General features: G+C 44.9%; 1 protein-coding gene across 2 annotated transcripts in view; it reads left to right on the top strand.

The window, feature by feature from the left end:
* The window catches only part of robo3 (roundabout, axon guidance receptor, homolog 3 (Drosophila)), a 103,677-nt gene that overhangs the window by 16,889 nt on the left and 68,660 nt on the right, over positions 1-18,128 (top strand). For both annotated transcript variants that reach the window (XM_028595935.1, XM_028595934.1), the window contains exon 2: positions 3,154-3,480. In XM_028595935.1, coding sequence (XP_028451736.1) covers positions 3,154-3,480 — 327 coding nt within the window. The remainder of the gene's footprint in view (positions 1-3,153; positions 3,481-18,128) is intronic.

Here is an 18,128-nt window from a genome sequence, read left to right as displayed (position 1 = left end):
TTGTGAATGTAATTGCATTGAGAGCAGGGCCATCAGACGGTACTCTATATTCCCATCAGCAACAAGACTTTAGCTGAGTTCTTAATCCCCCCAAAACCTTTAGAGAGGATTTGCCACTTTGAGGGCAGGGATTTTGACTGTTTTTTTTTTTTTTTTATCAGGTGCTATCAGGAAAGTCTGAACTTTTGAACTCATTCCTGCACCTGTGGGAAGAACCAGTACGACCCTCTTTCTCATGTTGGACCTGTTTCCAATGGTATGTGCTGTAGGCACATTGTCAGCTATCTTTTTCAAAGGAAATGAAGAACACAGGAAACAAGTTGCTATCTTGATTACCTCTTGGAGGTTTGAGATTTACCCACACTGCAACAGGCTCCCGCCTCTTTCTCTGCCCGATCAGCTGTGGCTTCATCTTCTTTCTTTTTATAACTCTGTATAACTTTGTGCACAAACTAAAACCCTACACCAAAACTAAAAATCGCCCTTAAATTCCTAATAAACACACCCTATGTGGCCACCTGACCGTCACACCTATATGAGCTTCTAGAACCCTTGGCATCAGTATGGAGTTGGACCGCCCTTTGCAGCTCGAGCAGCTGCCACTCCTCTGGGAAAGCTTTCCACAAGATTTATGCGTGTGTCTGTGGGAATTTGTGCCCATTCAGCTAAAAGAGCTTTTGTGAGGTCAGGCACTGCTGTTTGACGAGAAGGCCTGGTTAGCAATGGCTGTTCTAATTCCTCCCAAAGGTGTTCAGTGGGGGTTGAGGTCAGTGCTCTGTGCAGGCCAGGCCAGTTCCACCACACCCAACTTGTCTAACCATGACTTTGTGCACCACACTTTTGTGCACAGGGGCACAGTCAAGCTGGAACCACAAAGGGCCTTCCCCAAACTCTTGCCACAAAGCTGGAAGCGCCCAATTGGCTTACATGTCTTTGTATCCTATAGCCTTCACTGGAACTAAGGTGCCTAGCCCAAACCCTGAGAAACAGCCCCAGACCATTAGCCCTCCTCCACCAAACTCTACAGTAGGCACCATGCATTCCACTAGGTAGCGTTCTCCTGTCATCCACCACACCCAGATTGGTCCATTATAGACCGCCAGATAGTGAAGCGTGAATCATCACGCCAAACAACACACAATGTTTCCAGCTCCAGAGTCCAGTTGCGGCGTGCTCTACACCACTCCAGCCGGCCCTTGGCGTTGTGCGTGGTGATGTGAGGCTTGTGCTCGGCCATGGAAACCCATTTCATGAAGCTCGCGGCGCCCAGTTCGGGTTCTGATGTTGCTTGCAGAGGCAGTTTGGAGCTCTGCAGTGAGTGATGCAACACATGACAGGCGGTACAGCACTTAACTAAGCAAACTTTAACCAAGCAATGACTTATTCCACAAGAACAGCATCATAGGAGTGAGACAAAACTCCGGCGACAGCGACTACTGTGTGGTGCAGTAGCTACAAAACTCCTAAAGGCTGAACAAAGCACTTCCTGTTTTCTGTCTGTGCGCCGTCAGTCTCCTTCTGCAGATGTTCTGAAAAAACAAAGTTGCGTAGCACGCCGCTAAAGTGGCTAAAGCATGCAACACTGTGATCGTGAAAAATGGTTTTCGTTTAAAATACCATAACAATCCCCTGTTGCAAAGTCCTAAATGCTGCAACAATCATCACTGGAACAAAACGTGGTTATTCTAAAAAAAGAAAAAAAGTGGCGAGACGCACCTCCTGTTGTCGTTCTTTCATATGCTCTCCAGGGGGGAAATTTCACCTGTGCCTCACAGTGCTTGAGTTTCTGTTACTGCTTTTTTATATATATATATATATATATATATATATATATATATATATATACATAATTGTACCGCCAAAATGCTGTCAGTCAAATTGGAGGAGGAAGAGGAAAGATAGAGGGGTAAAAAAGCAATTTCAAAGCTTGGAAAAAAAAAACAACCTGTGGGAATTACCTTGGCCACGTCCCCGTCTGCTTCTGTCTCAGGTCTTCATTTATTTCTTTCAATCAGACTTTTAAAAATAAAGCTAGAGAGTCTGCAGACACTGACCAGAAACACAATCCATTTATATTCATGAGTCATTTACAGAAGAGCTTTGCAAATTATTCTATTTAAAAGAAAACACCAGTTTGAATGTTTTAGGTATTTTCAAAAAAAGTAGATATAGGAGTTGGTTGTATATTTTTGATATCTGAATATTTTTCGGTAGTTCAGTCAACCTACTTTCCCGTGAGCTTATGATTAGCACTGTTCTACCATGTTTACGTCTCTCCTGCTTCCCCTCCACTGCTGGAGAATTGGGTTTTGGTTTGATAGATGCAGAAATTAGAGCATGTAATTTCAAACCTCTTGATTTATAGTTCCAATGTAACTGTTGAGTAATTACATTACACGCTTGCGTCACACAGCCATGTTGCCTCTGATAAAAATTGTGTTTTTTTTTCTTTTTCTGCAGCCTTTTACACGCCAAGCTCGAGAGGTTTGGAGAGAGTTGTGCCGCCCCCTTGCCTCTTGCATGCTGAGGTTTATTCTGCTGCTTACTCTTCCTACACTAGCGCAGCCACCCTCTTTACATCCCGCATCTGCAAACAATCTCAATGTATCATGTTGTCACACAGACTGGAAAAGCTGTAGGGCTGTGCTCGATTGAAGAAATTCTTAGTTGACTAACACTCATTAAATTGTATTGACTAATCGATTAGTTGATTTAATCGACAGATCTGTAAATCTGAGTTTCTCCGCAAAGAGTCATGCAAAAGCACCAATTTAAATCTTGTGTTTACCAGAGATGTGCTTGTACGTTTCTTGGAAATAAGTCATTCAGCATGAAAACAGCATCAAACATGACTAATGGACTAAAGAGATCTAAGTTGACTAAGACCAGAACGACCGATTAGTCAACTAATCGACTAAGAGGGAGCAGCCCTAAAAAGCTGTGCCTTCCTTTTCAATCATGACCTTTCAAGTCTATTGTGTAATGAGTTAGCTATAATTAGTTCCCAAATTTCAGTCCTGTTGCTGACACCTAACACTCGTACCGGTGTTCTAAAATCACGTTTGCACCAACATACCAGAGAGCGCGTCAGAAACATGCTGCCCCCTTTGATGCACTAGGTAACTCTTTCTCTTCTTTGTTGTCTCTCTTCAGGATCTCGACCCAGGCTCGAGGATGCGCCGCCCCGCATCGTAGAGCACCCGTCCGATCTGATCGTGTCCAAGGGCGAGCCGGCCACCCTCAACTGTAAGGCCGAGGGACGGCCGACCCCAATGGTGGAATGGTACAAAGATGGCGAGCGCGTTGAGACGGATCGGGAGGACCCTCGATCCCACCGGATGCTCTTGCCCAGCGGCTCCCTCTTCTTCCTGCGAATTGTACACGGGAGGCGAAGCAAACCCGACGAGGGCATCTATGTGTGCGTGGCGCGCAACTACCTGGGCGAGGCTGTCAGTCGCAATGCGTCGCTGGAGGTGGCAAGTAAGTCATTATTTTTTAGGCTGCCGTATGTGTGTGTGTGTGTGTGTGTGTGTGTGTGTGTGTGTGTGTGTGTGTGTGTGTGTGTGTGTGTGTGTGTGTGTGTGTGTGTGTGTGTGTGTGTGTGTGTGTGTGTGTGTGTGTGTGTGTGTGTGTGTGTGTGGGTGTGTGTGGGTGGGTGTGATTGAACCAAAAGACAGAAATGGAATGCTGTTCTGTGTAACGCAGGGCAGACATGGGAATTAGGTAAAGGACAGATGACATGTGACGCTACAGTGATACTAAAGACAGTCCTGTCTAGAGCTGCCCCCTCTTAGTCGATTAGTCGACTAATCAGTTGTTTTGGTCTTAAGCCGACTCCGATTTCTTAAGTCCATTAGTCATATTTTATGCGTTTTTCATGCTGAATGACTTATTTCCAAGAAGCTCATGAGCACATCTCTGGCAAACACAAGATTGAAAGTGGTGCTTTTGCATGACTATGTGGAAAAACTCAGTTTCACAGATCTGTCCGTTAAATCAACTAACCGATTAGTCGACAAAACCGGTCGACTAAGAATATCTTTAATCGAGGACAGCCCTAGCTGCATCAAGCAAAATCAACTACCATTTCATCATGATAATGATAATAATGCCCATTAAAAAGTATCATGGAGGTGGGCTGAATACAAAACATCGCACACTGTGAAAACAAAAGGAACATAGCGGGCAGTGCAACACAAGTTTGTGTATAGGTAAGAAGAGATAGCTGTGATAGCCCAGTGCTTGTCCACATATCAGGTGTCAGACATCGTATCATGTGTTATGTAGTTCCAGTAATAAGGAAACAAATGAAATCCCAGATAGATTTAATACTGTTAGCTGCACTGTAACAGCCGAGGAGTGTAGAGGCAGCTCCAGAGGACTCTCTGTGCTCTCTCATCATCACTATCACTCGGCTGAGTTAACACAAGACGCCACCCCTGACCTTGGTGTCAGATCTCTTGGCAGCCCCCCCATCCACCGACACCCACCACCCTCGCCTCCTCTCCGCCTCCGACATCACATCCATATCTTGTCCCGCTCCACAGAGCCTGGCCTCTGCGACCTGGCCTGTTAATGTAGATGGATGACAGCTAGCTCCTGCAAAGAGATAACAGTTGTCGCCACTGGACAGGAAAGCTAAAAAAATAAAAAATAAAATAACTTCCTGGCAGGGAGAGGAGGAAAGGCCACTGTTGGTTGGGCAGCTTCCCTCTAGCAGATGTTACACCCTTAAAATACAACTAACTCCTGTCAGATGGGTTTCCAACAGACACTCTCTCCATAACGAGGCTGCTTGTAATCAGTGGCACTTTAATGGAATGCAGATAGGGCCAATTAAATCTAGTCCTCATTACCTTCACTCTTAGAATATATCTTTTAAAGTATAACTTTGTTTTGAAAGCAGCGGGTTATTTAAAGAATGTATGAATACAAATATAGAATATACAGTAGAGGACTGGTATATTGCTGCATCCAGGTAGGTGTTTTTGTTAGGGATAGACCGAATATTGGGCCGTTTTTTGGCAGTTAGCAGATCATCTCTATCTGTGTTTTATGTGCCTGATAACCGATAAAGTTAATGAATTAACAAGTGGTCTACTTTGGCTCGGCTACAGCTCTGTGTCTGTCCCTCTGCTCCGGTTTGACTCCCCACTGAGTCTGACTTAATGTCCCCCCCCCACAACACTGTCTGACTCTCTGTTACTGGGTATTATGTTGAAAGTTCCTCATTTATTAAATAATTGCTTAAATTGCTCATGTTATGCTTATTGGCTTTTCCCCTTTGCTTTATTGTGTTATATATCTTTTTTGTGCATGTTATAGGTTTACAAAGTGAAAAAGCCCCCCCAAAAGGGACTTACCATCTCCAACAGAAAACACTGTTCACCAACTGCTCATAACAACTCTATTGTAGTCCAGCAGGGCTCCAGACTAACTTTTTTCACTAGGAGCACAGTGGCCCCCTACTAAACATTTTAGGGGCGCAACCAGAAAATTTACCGGTACCTGAAATTATGGTAAATGTTTTCGGTACTTTCCCTCTTTAATTACAAAACAATTATTTCAGTTGTAAAAATAATTCCAATCCTATTTATCCTATGTACTTAGAACATTGTTATTTTATTAGAATATGTTACACTCTAAAGAAATTAAACAAAAATAAAAATAAAACCCCTCCCTCTCTCCTCCCAAACCCATCCCTACAACCTATTAAATTGAATAATTATTCATTTCTTACTCACTGTAACTTGTTTAGCCTGTTGTATTTTCATCATGACCGTTTTCAATTGCTCTTTAATGTTTCATGTAAAGCACTTTGAGTTGCCTTGTTGCAGAAAGGTGTTGTAGAAATAAAGTTGCCTTGCCTTACAGCCTCAGCCTGTCAGTCAGTCCCCAGGGCACAGTTGCACACTGTTGAGCCTGCTGCTTGTCTCAGAGGAACGTCAACAGCACCGTGACTGTTTTTAATATCATATCGCAGCAAACGCTGTCTGTGTGAAGTTTTTAAAAACTGTAACCATACTTGAAACCACTTTATCGGCATCACTCGCTGGGACTTCAACAAAACAGCCGACGTAGTTTGCGCCGATCGCACCTCTGCGTGTGTGTGCGAGTGTGTGTGTTTGTGTCGGAGCACCGCTCTCTGTCAATTTTCAGAGAGGACAGATAAACTTGCGCTTACACGCTCAGGTACCTACGTTTCAACATTTAACGTGTAAAAAATGGAGGCAAATTTGCTGGTCGCACATGTGCAACTGGATGTAAAATTCAGTCGCACACCCTCAAATTTTGGTCGAAAAATGCGACCATTTGGTCGCAGTCTGGAGCCCTGTCGGCCTTTACTTCAGAGACCAACGTGGTCACTTTGGAACACACGTTATAATGCTAGCCTAGCTGCTAGCATGGCACGCCTCATACTCTGCTCCTGACTGGCTAGTAGTCCTTACCTAGCTACTGTCAGGGCACGCCCTCATACTCTGCTTCTGACTGGCTAGTAGTCCTTACCTAGGTACTGTCAGGGCACGCCCTCATACTCTGCTTCTGACTGGCTAGTAGTCCTTACCTAGCTACTGTCAGGGCACGCCCTCATACTCTGCTTCTGACTGGCTAGTAGTCCTTACCTAGGTACTGTCAGGGCACGCCCTCATACTCTGCTCCTGACAAGCTAGCAGTAACCTCTGAATACAATTATGAACCTGAAAATGAGCATAATATGAGCACTTTAAAGCTTTTAAAGAAAGTTTTATGTTGGAGTTTGTAACATTCCGAAATCTTAATTTTGAAAACTTTCATTTTCTCTGTAAAGACATATCGGTTCCAAATAAACGTATTGGTTTCATTAACTACTAATAATTGGTATCGGCCGTGAAAAAACAGTATCGGTCGATCCCTAGTTTTTGTTATGTCACATTGTCAGAAAATAATGTGACTTGTGTTTTCAAAATGGACTACAAACCAGGTGCTGCTGAATGACTAATGGACGAAATGGTCGAAAGAGTACATACTGATCATTGTGTTGATGTTGACAGCCGGCACACAAAATTAACTTTTGCCTCTGTTGCCTCTGCCCTGCTTTGCTTATCTTCTAAATTTGGATTAGAATAAGTCAGAACAGCATGCTTTTAGCAGACACACCCGTTAAGATTGAAACATTTCCTCTAACCCCTTCGCTCCGGCCTCTCCTAATATCATCCACCCGGCAAAACAGAAACCATCTCAGGAATTTCTCATCGCACTAACACAAACCAGCTGAAAGCGCTAAAAGAAACTCCATTCCCATTAAAACAAATCTGTGAAACTCTAGACTCCTGTCAAACACCTCGCCCATCTTATTTTCCTGAAAGGCTCCAGCCCCTAACTTAATAATCAGGTTGGATTTTCACTGACTGCCTCCACAGAAAAACAGCCCATGAATCATTCTCTCGCCTCTATAAACAGCTGGGATCTGTGCACTGTGTCGGTCACCTTTGCTAAAAGCTGCATGAAGAACAAGGCTCTGTGTGGCAGTGTGTATTTTAAGGCTACATCTACACTACTCCGTTTTTGTTTAAAAACTAATATCTTTTTCTACGTTTACGCCCCGCATCCACACTACTCCGGCGTTTCAGAGCCCCTCGTTTTGCTTTCAAAACTCCAGCGTTGCTTTGTAGTCTGGACGGACACAAGCAGAGACTTTTGGAAAGGTTGATGCACGTCGGTCAGTCTCATCGGTTAGGTAGCTTACAGACCTTTCAGTAACAGTTCCACCTCGTCCTCGCTCCAAGCTAATAGTACAAAGAATTTTCTGTCCTTTAAACCTCTACATCCATGATTTTCAAGTAACGTCAGACAATCTGCTCTGCGTTTCCACCAGTGTGTGTGAATGGTCATGTGATGTGTGTTGTCAGACGTGTTAATATGGACGCAGATTAGTTCTGCTGCTGGAGCTAAAACTCTAGTGTGAACGGAGATCGTTTCTCGTTTCTGTCTTTAAAAATGAAAACGTAGTAGCGTGGATGTAGCCAGAGCCACTTGGTTTTAATACCAGTGCCTTGCAGCTGATCAGTTCATCTGTTTTTCTGTTTATCAAGCTTTCTGTTGCGTGGCCCTTCGGGCAGTGACATTCTCTGCAGCTGTCTGCAAACAGACACACGCACAGGGACACAACTCGGGGCCCGGTAGTGGTTCTGCCAGATAAGAATCCCTAATCCATGGTGGGAGAGGAAAAACTGCAAGTGTGTATTTTACTTGTGTCTTCTTGAGTGTGCGTCTGCCTGCACAACCACACAAACCCACAACAAACACACTTTTGGAGCATTACAGAGAGAGAGAGAGAGAGAGAGAGAGAGAGAGAGAGAGAGAGAGAGAGAGAGAGAGAGAGAGAGAGAGAGAGAGAGAGAGAGAGAGAGAGATTATATTGAACAAACAGTGGGCCAGTGCCAAAGCCGGGCCAGCGCCTGCCAGCCCCCTCTGCATGGCACCAAAGGGGCCGGAGATAAGGCCACGGTCACACAAGCCCGCCTGGAGCTGCCAGGGGGCTCAGCATGGCACCAGGGAAGGCGCAAGATGGCACTTTGTGGCATGGTGTCACTTCACTCCCCAGCCTGTGACTTGGAAGCACTGGGGGCAAACTGAGAGGGAGCTGCATTGTGTGTCTGTGTGTATATTTGGAAATCGGGATGGGAGCCAGCACAGTGGGAAGGGTGGAAGGTTCGGGAGGTTTAACCCCTCACAGTCCATCTGCTGCAGGCTGAGAAGCAGGCAGGGTGGTGGAGGGTGGCCACTGAGCGGCAGTATGGATGAACTGGCACAATGTTGCAAATGCTGACACATAGACCTGCCTTGAGTGTTTGTCTAGAAAGTGCTTTATTTTGTTCCATGTCATGTTTTAATGTGCATGTACCAAATGGTAGAGCTGTAATCGGGCCTTAAAAGTTAGGCCCGAGCCTGACAGAATTCGTCGGGTCCCATCGGGTTCGGGCAAAGATCTTCAGCTCTACCAAAGGGGCCAGGATGAAAGATCTTTTTTAAATAGACCAATCACACACACAGTGGCCAAGGTGCCACCTGCTCATCAGATAAACATTCACACACATCTACGCTTCAATGGCAACTCTAGGTTCAGAGTCTTGCCCAAAGACACTTCGACATGGGACTGCAGGGCCAGGGATCGAACCACCAACACCTTCCGATTGGCAGACGACCACTGTACCACTGAGCCACAGCCGCCACCATTACATTCGTTCTGAATGTTTAGCAGTTCAATAAAAAGTTCTCCCAGTACAAGTGCAGAGCGTAGACCATTTTTCCTTTGTAAGCAGTCCTACTGACAATTAGTCACTCAATAAGTCATTAGGCACGGTTCTGCTTAGTTACAGCTGTAACAGTTTCCACTTATTATTAAAGACATGTTTGATAAATGGGGGGGTTTGATGCATGAGTCTTTTCAAGCTTCAGTATGTGGAGCATAACTTCAAATATGATGTAGCTGGCGGGTTACAAATAGCTAATAGGTCATTTTTTGAACAAACTATTGCACTGATGACTTTGCGTAGCAACAAGAGACAAACACAGTTTCACCAGTTACCTCAATGATTCATATTATACAAGTGTAGCTGTCATCCAGCTGTAAGCCTCAAAAATCCTTTGCACTGTACATTCTATTATCTTGCATTAAGAACCGATCCTGTAGCGCTTTCCTGAATATATCCTGAATGTGGGTTTTGTGCCCCAATCCTATCCGATTTCATGCCTCAAAAGAGATTCTTTGATCCTGAAAATGCGGCCTACAAAGTTCCGCGCCAGGAGCAGAGGCCAATTCATGTCAGATGCATTAAAAGTCAGTCAACCACAATAGACCTAACGGGCCAGACACCCCTGGGTGGAGATTTGACATTCAGAGTGTCTTGCCCAAGCTCCTGGCGGCTTTTTCTTTGAGTGTTTCATACCTCTGACGTTTTTATTATGCCTGCTGCGTCTCTACCGCCTGGCTTTATGGCTCATGAATATTCAGCCAACAGGGTTACGGTGCTTGGGGCGGAGTCAGATGCATTTCAAATAAAGCCGACTGGTAACCTCTAAGGGTTTTATGGCCCCCCCACCCCACCCCACCCCCCAACACACCCCTACCCCTTGTTTGGAGGCCAAGCCTTCAAGGTTCAAGATGGCAGCTGCTGTGTGGAATTTGGGGAAGAAACAGGTGAAGATGTGATGAAACTTCTGTCTTCCTCTGCCTTTTTTTTTGTGTGTGAATCTGTTCTTTTGTGTGTGTGTGTGTGTGTGTGTGTGTGTGTGTGTGTGTGTGTGTGTGTGTGTGTGTGTGTGTGTGTGTGTGTGTTTGCGTGCGTGTACATCCTTAAGACTTTGTAACGAGAGTCTGGCCAACTTTCTCACCCGTAGTAATCCTAGACACCAGTGTGGGAGAAACAGCTGAAGCAGCACCGTCACCGCTTGGATCCTCCTTTCTCTTTCTGTCTCCTTTACAGACACACACACACACACACACACACACACACACACACCTGTCAAACTTTTTTTGATCACTGAGATCCCTGTGCAGAGAAAATGGACTTCAGGGTTTATGGATTTGGAAATGGGGCAAAGGATGAGGGGAGGGGGGGGTGTTAGGAAAGAGTTGTTATAAGAGAAAAGTATAGGATGGGTGACTCTAATAGAAGAGATAAAGTACCCCCAACCCCCCACCGGTTCCCCTGTGCTGTCCGTGCTCTGCTGGAGCTGCCCTCTGTCCCTCTGTGGATTGGAGCTCTGTGGTGCATGCTGTCACACACAGCGGAGCGCAGTCCCACTGATGTGTACATATACAGACTATACAAGTAGCTGTATAGTTGCAGGGTACGGCTACGTGAGCACTGACCTGCTGTCAGTTTCTGTCCACACCTGTTGGTATTATCAGTCACTGGAGTATGTCAGTGCTGCTCTAACCACCAGCTAAATTAGTTTTTTTTTTTTTTATATATAAAGTTGCCTTAGGCTGTATTCACACTACAAAACCTTGTTTAAAAGCTAGTATATTTTCCTACATTTACGCCTCACATCCACACTACCGCAACGTTTCTGAGCCCTAAAAATGGAGAAACTTGGACGTCTGGACGGACACAAGCGGAGACTTTTGGAAAGGTCTTATTGGTTAGGTAGCTTACAGACCTTTCAGTAACAGTTCCGCCTCGTCCTTGCTCCAAGCTAATCAATCCCTGCTCTTACTTTTCATCATTGTGGCCCTTTTTATTTTCTGCATTTTCAACTTCTACATCATACGTTCTGAGGGACGCCTCCTTCACCCTCCCGACTAAATGCCTCTCTTCCGATTTGCCTAAACTGTGTAACCTTTAAAAAAAAAAAATCTTGAACCATATTCTGAATAAGCTGCTTAGCTGGAAGCCTACTCTGAATGAGCTGATATTATCTGTTCAGCTATTACAAGACAGCTGATGGTATCGGTTTGTCCTTTGACCTATTAAGGACGAGATGTCTTTGAGAGTCTGTCAGTCAAATGTCTGAAGAGAGAGCGGCTATTGACCTGTGCTGTAGCTCAGCACATAAGTGTCTTTTTTTCTTGTACTTGTTCTATCAGTTGTAGATAGCATCAATGAGTTATTCACGCATTAATTATTTGCCAACTTCATAAGTCCTAGCAGTTAAGGAGAAATGGTTATAAATTCTTATTAGTTGTTAAAAAAAGGTGCTCTTTTTGTAATGATTCCTCCCTTTATATAACCTTTTGTAGTCTTTCCCCCGGAAACGTTGTTTAGGCCCGATGGCAAGTGTGTTTTTTGACGAGGGCCCGGCTGGGCATTAATGTAGAGGCTAATAGTTTCTGTGATCACAGAATTATGGAAGGATCGCAAAATTGACAATTTAATAAAGCTATAAGACAGATTCCATAGGGCCTCACATTAAGTCAGTGCTAAAAGCTAACTGGAAATAAAAAATAAAAAAATATGACTACGTTTAAGTTTCCAACCGAGCCGCCCCACTGTAACTGTAGTTTAAGAAAATATCTTAAAAATCCCTTCATAATTCCCAGTGGCTTAGGTGCAGTGGGCCAACGGGCTTGCAATACAATGGGGGGAAAACCTGCCTTTAACAACATCAGAATCAAAATTGTCATTGGTAGTGATTGGGCAGATTAATTAACCATTTGTTGATAATCGTCCTCTACAGCAGAAGTTGGCGCTCAACCTTGCGTCAATTTCTCCATTCTACTGGGCAGACGCCAGCGTCACGGTAGCAAGCCTTCAACATAGCTTACAGGGCTCGGAACTTTGTATGTGCATGTCCCTAGCCCCCACTTTGGGATGGTTGTGGGACAGTAAGCAAGTGTAACTGTGAAGCCTTTCAGGGGCCGTCCACACGACAGCGGAAAGTTTTGAAAATCTGGCAGTGGAATATGAGTAGGCCTACACATCCCACTGGTATTACTTTCACGTAAAGCCCTGGCTGCATCTTCCTGTGCATTCACAGGAGCATGACAGTGTTTTCACCAGCTGTCTGAAGCACTTTGGCCATTCAGATCCATTTGTCGAGACAGCTACTGTCAAGTCTTGTTTTCCATTCACCTCATACCAGTGGTGGAAGATCAGTTCTTTTACTTTAGTCAAAGTGCTAATACCACACTGTAAAATTTCTCTGTTATAAGTAAAAGTTCTGCATTGAAAATGTTACTTGTAAAAGTATGTAAGGATCGTCAGGAAAATGTACTCAAATGCAAAAAAGAATCCTCACATTTTAGCAACTGGAAACGATCCAAACAGTTCTGTGCATCATCATATCCATATGTGTATTTGTATTCAGCACACAGAGCCAAGAGGGAGTGTTACAGCGACACCATCACCTCTTCAGCAGTGCCGGTCTCATCTGATGATAACAAGCTCTCCTCTCTGGGCTTGTGTGTATGTGTCTGTCTATCTAAGTGTGAGCTCTGAGGTGTGTCCATGCTTCACTAATGGGATCGCAGGTCCCAGCCTGGAGGACAGAGCCGCTGGCCATTCTGGTCTTAAAAGAAGGGGATCAGATGGCCGGAGTGAGGCCACGGGCCTCTGGCTTAACCCCCCTCTGTGCGATCCGGCCGTCTGCCCATCATTGAGCCAGACCCAGCAGCCTAACCCTCCTCCAGAGGATGGCCATGAATTAATTAGGCCATACTAAAGGCGCGTGCAATCATTGACCAGCATCCAGCGTGTGTGTGTGTGTGTGTGTGTGTGTGTGTGTGTGTGTGTGTGTGTGTGTGTGTGTGTGTGTGTGTGTGTGTGTGTGTGTGTGTGTGTGTGTGTGTGTGTGTGTGTGTGTGTGTGTGTGTGTGTGTGTGTGTGTGTGTGTGCGTGCGTGCGTGCGTGTGTGTCATAAAGGGTCAGTAGGACAAAAGCAGAAGGATGAGGGTTGGTTGGGGTGGGGGTTGTTCAAGGGGGAGAGGCACTGACAACAGGTGGTGTGAGGAAGAGCTTTACTCCCCCGCCCCCCCTTTAACGACAGTGTAGCGCAGGGGCCACAGGGGCTGTGGAGAACAATAAAGGCCCCTTGGTCTAACCTTTGTGTCCAATCAGAGCCCGTTATCTCTCTGACTCACCAGTCCCTCAATGCTAAATGACTTTCCTCGTTGGTCGTATCCTAGGTTACTTCCCATGTACTCTGTGTGTGAATGTATATTTCTAGTTACATACTCATACAAGTATGAGCGTACAGGGGGTGTACACATAAAACATGCTAATTCCAGTGAACACATATAGTATGGATGTACCATGCATTTAAAAAGCATCATTAAGTACCCCTACTTGGTGTAATTTAGTCTAAACCTTAACACATTTTCATATACAATAAAACTTAAAATAAATAAATAATTGAGCACTTTAATATCCACAAAAGCCTTGGATGTAGTTCATGAATATTTCATGTGTTTTTGTATGTCTTTGCTAAAGTATCTTGATTAAGAATGTAATTAATTGAGAGTCATTAGTCATGGTCTTACAGGATGCAAATGAGCCCCTGTTTGGGCTCATTGAGGCCAACAATAGCCCTCTGGCAAAACTACACAAGGGGCGGTGTGGTGTGAGTGGGTTGCCTCAGGGTCCAGATTAGAAGGAAGAAATTCAAACCAGGAAGTCCAGTTGGAAGCCTTATCCGACACAAAGACACTGCACAGCAGTTTATATATGCTTTTAGGCAGAATTGGAACTGGAAAGTTCTGATATATCAGCGACCATTTGCTCCACTGTCTCAATGTTTGTCAGGTTATTGCGCAGGGGCAGAAGTAGGGCTGGGCAATATGGAGAAAATCAAATATCACAATATTGTTGACCAAATACCTCAATATCAATACCGCAACGATATTGTAGTGTTGACTATTGGTGCTTTCACAAAATATTTAAACAATGAGATTTTTGATATATAATCATCAGTAATGTGGATATAATGTCTAAGTGGGTAAAGGGAAATAATAGAACAGCTAGAACAGTCTACACTTTACTGTAATGCAGCCTTTAAAATCAGGAAAATACACTTATGCCATATTACGATATTACGATATCCAAAATCAAAGACAACATCTAGTCTCATATCACGATATCGATATAATATCGACATATTGCCCAGCTCTAGGCAGAAGTTGAACCAGGATTTCCCCAGACTTGTTTGCATTTCGAGCCAGAGCCCTCTGCAGGATGCTGCCGCTTCTTTGAAATTTATGAGGAGCCTGTGTTTTTTAATGTCCTGCTAATGTTGGTCTGAATGTGCCCGTAGGGGCCATGAGGACGCATCATGATGAAAAACACAGTACGGAATCTGTAGAGAAAGTAGAACAAAAGACAACAATAATGTGACGAGACGCAACAGGGAAACAGACACTGAACATAACACAAATAATAGATAGGACAGCGAAGGCAAATGGCACACAGTTGGGCGTGAGCAGTACACGCTTGCAGAGGCGGCAGCTTGAAAGAAATCCATCAACTCATCACAAGAAGCAGGGCACATCTGGGGAGTTTCAGGCGTCATTAATGACAGGCCAACACAATCAATACGCGGTTTAAACGAATCAGCCGAACGCAGTCAGAGCATCACTACAGAGGGGCTAAAAAGGGAGGACATTCAAACAACACAGGGAGAAGTATGTGGTAAGAGTGAATCCCCAATTGAAGCCGTCTAAGAATCAAAATGATCTTTACTCAACTTGTGGTCTTTGGAGAGCACGTTGTACTTATTGAACCAATCGATGGAGTCATTGGGAAAACCATTGTTATTGAACCCCAGAGTGTGGTACAGCTGAGCGTACAATAGCTGCAGGACATTTGACGGCAGCAACGGGACATTTCAGTGTCCTCACTGGACAACTTAATTTATCCTGTGTAGTTATTGTGTGCCAACTTGTTCTGGTAATTGATAAAAGCTTATTGACGTCAATAGACAATAAGTTCCAATCAGTGGAACACTCGTGATTGCTGTATAACTAATTCTAGGTTTTGGCCAGCTCATTTTAATTATTGGAGTCATTCCAAGTTGGAAACTATTTCTCATTGTTTTTTGGCAATTTATTCTACTCGCTCCAGGAACTGGACAACTCAAACCAGAAATTGGACATCTTCTCATTGGTGCTGCCTTCATACACGGCTGCCCTCAAGCTAAATCTATGGTATATGCTTTAATTTGATGAAGGATATGGTTTCTATCAAGAGACATTTTAAGCAATATTTTCAACTCTGATGCAGCATATAATAAGCACTTGTTGGGAAATTAATATTTGAGTGGCAGAAAAAAATGAGTCCATTCCAAATCACTGGCGGTAAACGTTAAGTTGGCTTTATGTAAATTGACATGGTTTCCCTTCTGCATATAAATAAGGGGCTTACGCTCCTCTCTTGCATGTTGAGGACTGTTTGCCTGTCATGCTTAGAGCATCTCCTTGAGCAATGAGAGCATGTTTAACAGTAGAGGAGGCTTAATCTTCAATGTTAATGTTGGATGTGCTTTTAGTACGTACGTCTTTTGTTCACTTCTGTCACAGTGTTTCTTGTCTCACCTTTTTGAATTCCCCGACTGTTGACAGAGACGTTTTCAAAGGCAGTCTCTCCCTTCAAATGATCCTTTGGAACTTTTCTATCGACAGACGCATTCACCTTAAAGTGTTTGGTATGGCCCAAGTAATACTGGCCGACAGCCCTTTGTGGTGAAAAGGTATTTCAGGGGAACTTAGGTATATTTGACCTGTCTGCAAATGGTAAATACGATGGCAAACAGCTGTGGAAAATGCTTATTGATTTCTACTTGTGTGGATTCATTTCTCCTTAAGACACGCTCCCACCTCGGAGTTATAAAAGGTCAGCGAATGGGGGCTTAAGTCATTCAAGTGGAGCTAAATGGATTTCTGCTCCAAGATCCATCTGTTTTTGGAGTTTGTTGACAGGGTGGAAAATTGGAACTGTTGCACTTCCCTCCCCCGGTCGCACCACCACCACCACCACCACCACCTCCACCTCCTCCCCTTTGAGTGCAGGGGTATGAACAGGCATGGCACACCAGCAGGGTAAAAAGTGTGGTGGGCACGAAGCAGGATACGAGGCCTGGCCATCTGCTCCAGCTATGTGAACACATTCGTGTACGTTTGACAGGGAGAACTGCGGCATCGCTTGGGCTTTTGGCCATAAGTTGTGTTAGCAGACAGGGACAGCTGACAGAAGGGAGGGAGGGGTGGGTCATCTCACAAGGGGAGACTGGCTCTCCTCCAACAGGAAGATGCTGATGTCAGACAGACGATTCACCTTTTTCACCTTTCAGGCAACGGCGGGAAAGTGGACAGTGTCAGAGTTAGCAGCCTAACAATGAAACAGCACACAGGTAGAAAATGACAGGGGTGTGTGTGTGTGTGTGTGTGTGTGTGTGGCGTGTGTGTGTGTGCGTGCGTGCGTGCGTGCGTGCGTGCATGTGTGTGCGCGGGTGTGTGCAAACAAACAAGATACACTGCTGAGAAAATCCGACAGGCTTACAAGACGGTGAGACAGCAAAGGAACTTAGAAGCAGCAGTCGGGTTCTCCTGCTCTGGATTTAGCATGCAGCCATCCATCTCCCTGCAGACACGTCTGCCTTTTTCCACCAAGAAAAGAACAAACTGGTATCAGCACCAGCTGGTTATTTGATGTCTTACTAAGCGATCCCACAATAAGCGAGCATTTCACACTGAAAATAACGCTGGATTCGAAAAATCCAAGGAGTTGTGTTGTTCCAGGAAGTCGAGTGTGAGTGCTACATCCATGAATTCGTAACCTAACAGATGCCAAAACACTGCATGGAGGGGGGGAGTTTAAGAATACTGGGAGACAGGATTTTACAAATGTATAATGACAGTCATTTCTCCTCCCTTTCAATGATTGCAAGGTACAACGTTGTTACAAGACACTCAACAAGGAATGAGCACTGGCAAATACTTGAATACTTCAGTGTTTTTGGCGGCCCACTCTTTAGTTTGACAACCCTGTATTTGCCTTTCCAGTGACACAGGTGGTGTCATTGAGGTGACTGGCGTGGCTGTGATTAATGACGTAGTGCTAATCTGAACACAGCCCTAAATCACACTGTTAAAATGTCACTTCACATTGTTGGAGTGGCATTCTTGAAGGTGCTCATTGCCACCATCCCACTGCAGCGGTCAATAATTCATGGGTTGTGTGTGTGTGTGTGTGTGTGTGTGTGTGTGTGTGTCTCCTTGTTGGGCGGGGGCACCCATTGTCTATAGGTACCTCCGTCCACCCAGTTCTCCTTGAGCTCGAGTTGAACAGTGTTTCTGGTTTTCCACATGGGTGAACTACAGTAGCCTTGACTGGGCCAGAGGGTCAGCTGAGGGCGGTTCAGGGCAGGCGGGTTGGGGGGATGGGGTGAAGTGGTTTGCCTTACAATAGGCTTCCCAGCATTTCTCAGTGACCCTCTTACCCTGCTGCTATAGGCTGCACGACGTCGGCCATTACTAGATTAAAGTAATCCTCTTTTCAGGGCCAGACAATTGCTTTATTAGCCGACCACACACAGAAGCCTGACCACCTTTTGTATTAGTATTGTTGTGGGGGGGCCCTCGGGGTCCCGGGGTGGGTGTTATTGCTGGAGGGTGGCCAGAGGGGGAGTGGAGGTTTGTCGCTGTTGTTTCAGCT

Source organism: Perca flavescens, chromosome 13 (assembly GCF_004354835.1).
Source record: "Perca flavescens isolate YP-PL-M2 chromosome 13, PFLA_1.0, whole genome shotgun sequence".
NCBI classification, from domain to species: domain Eukaryota; kingdom Metazoa; phylum Chordata; class Actinopteri; order Perciformes; family Percidae; genus Perca; species Perca flavescens.
Note: the sequence above shows the minus strand (reverse complement) of the source record. Positions and strands in the feature narration are given on the sequence as shown.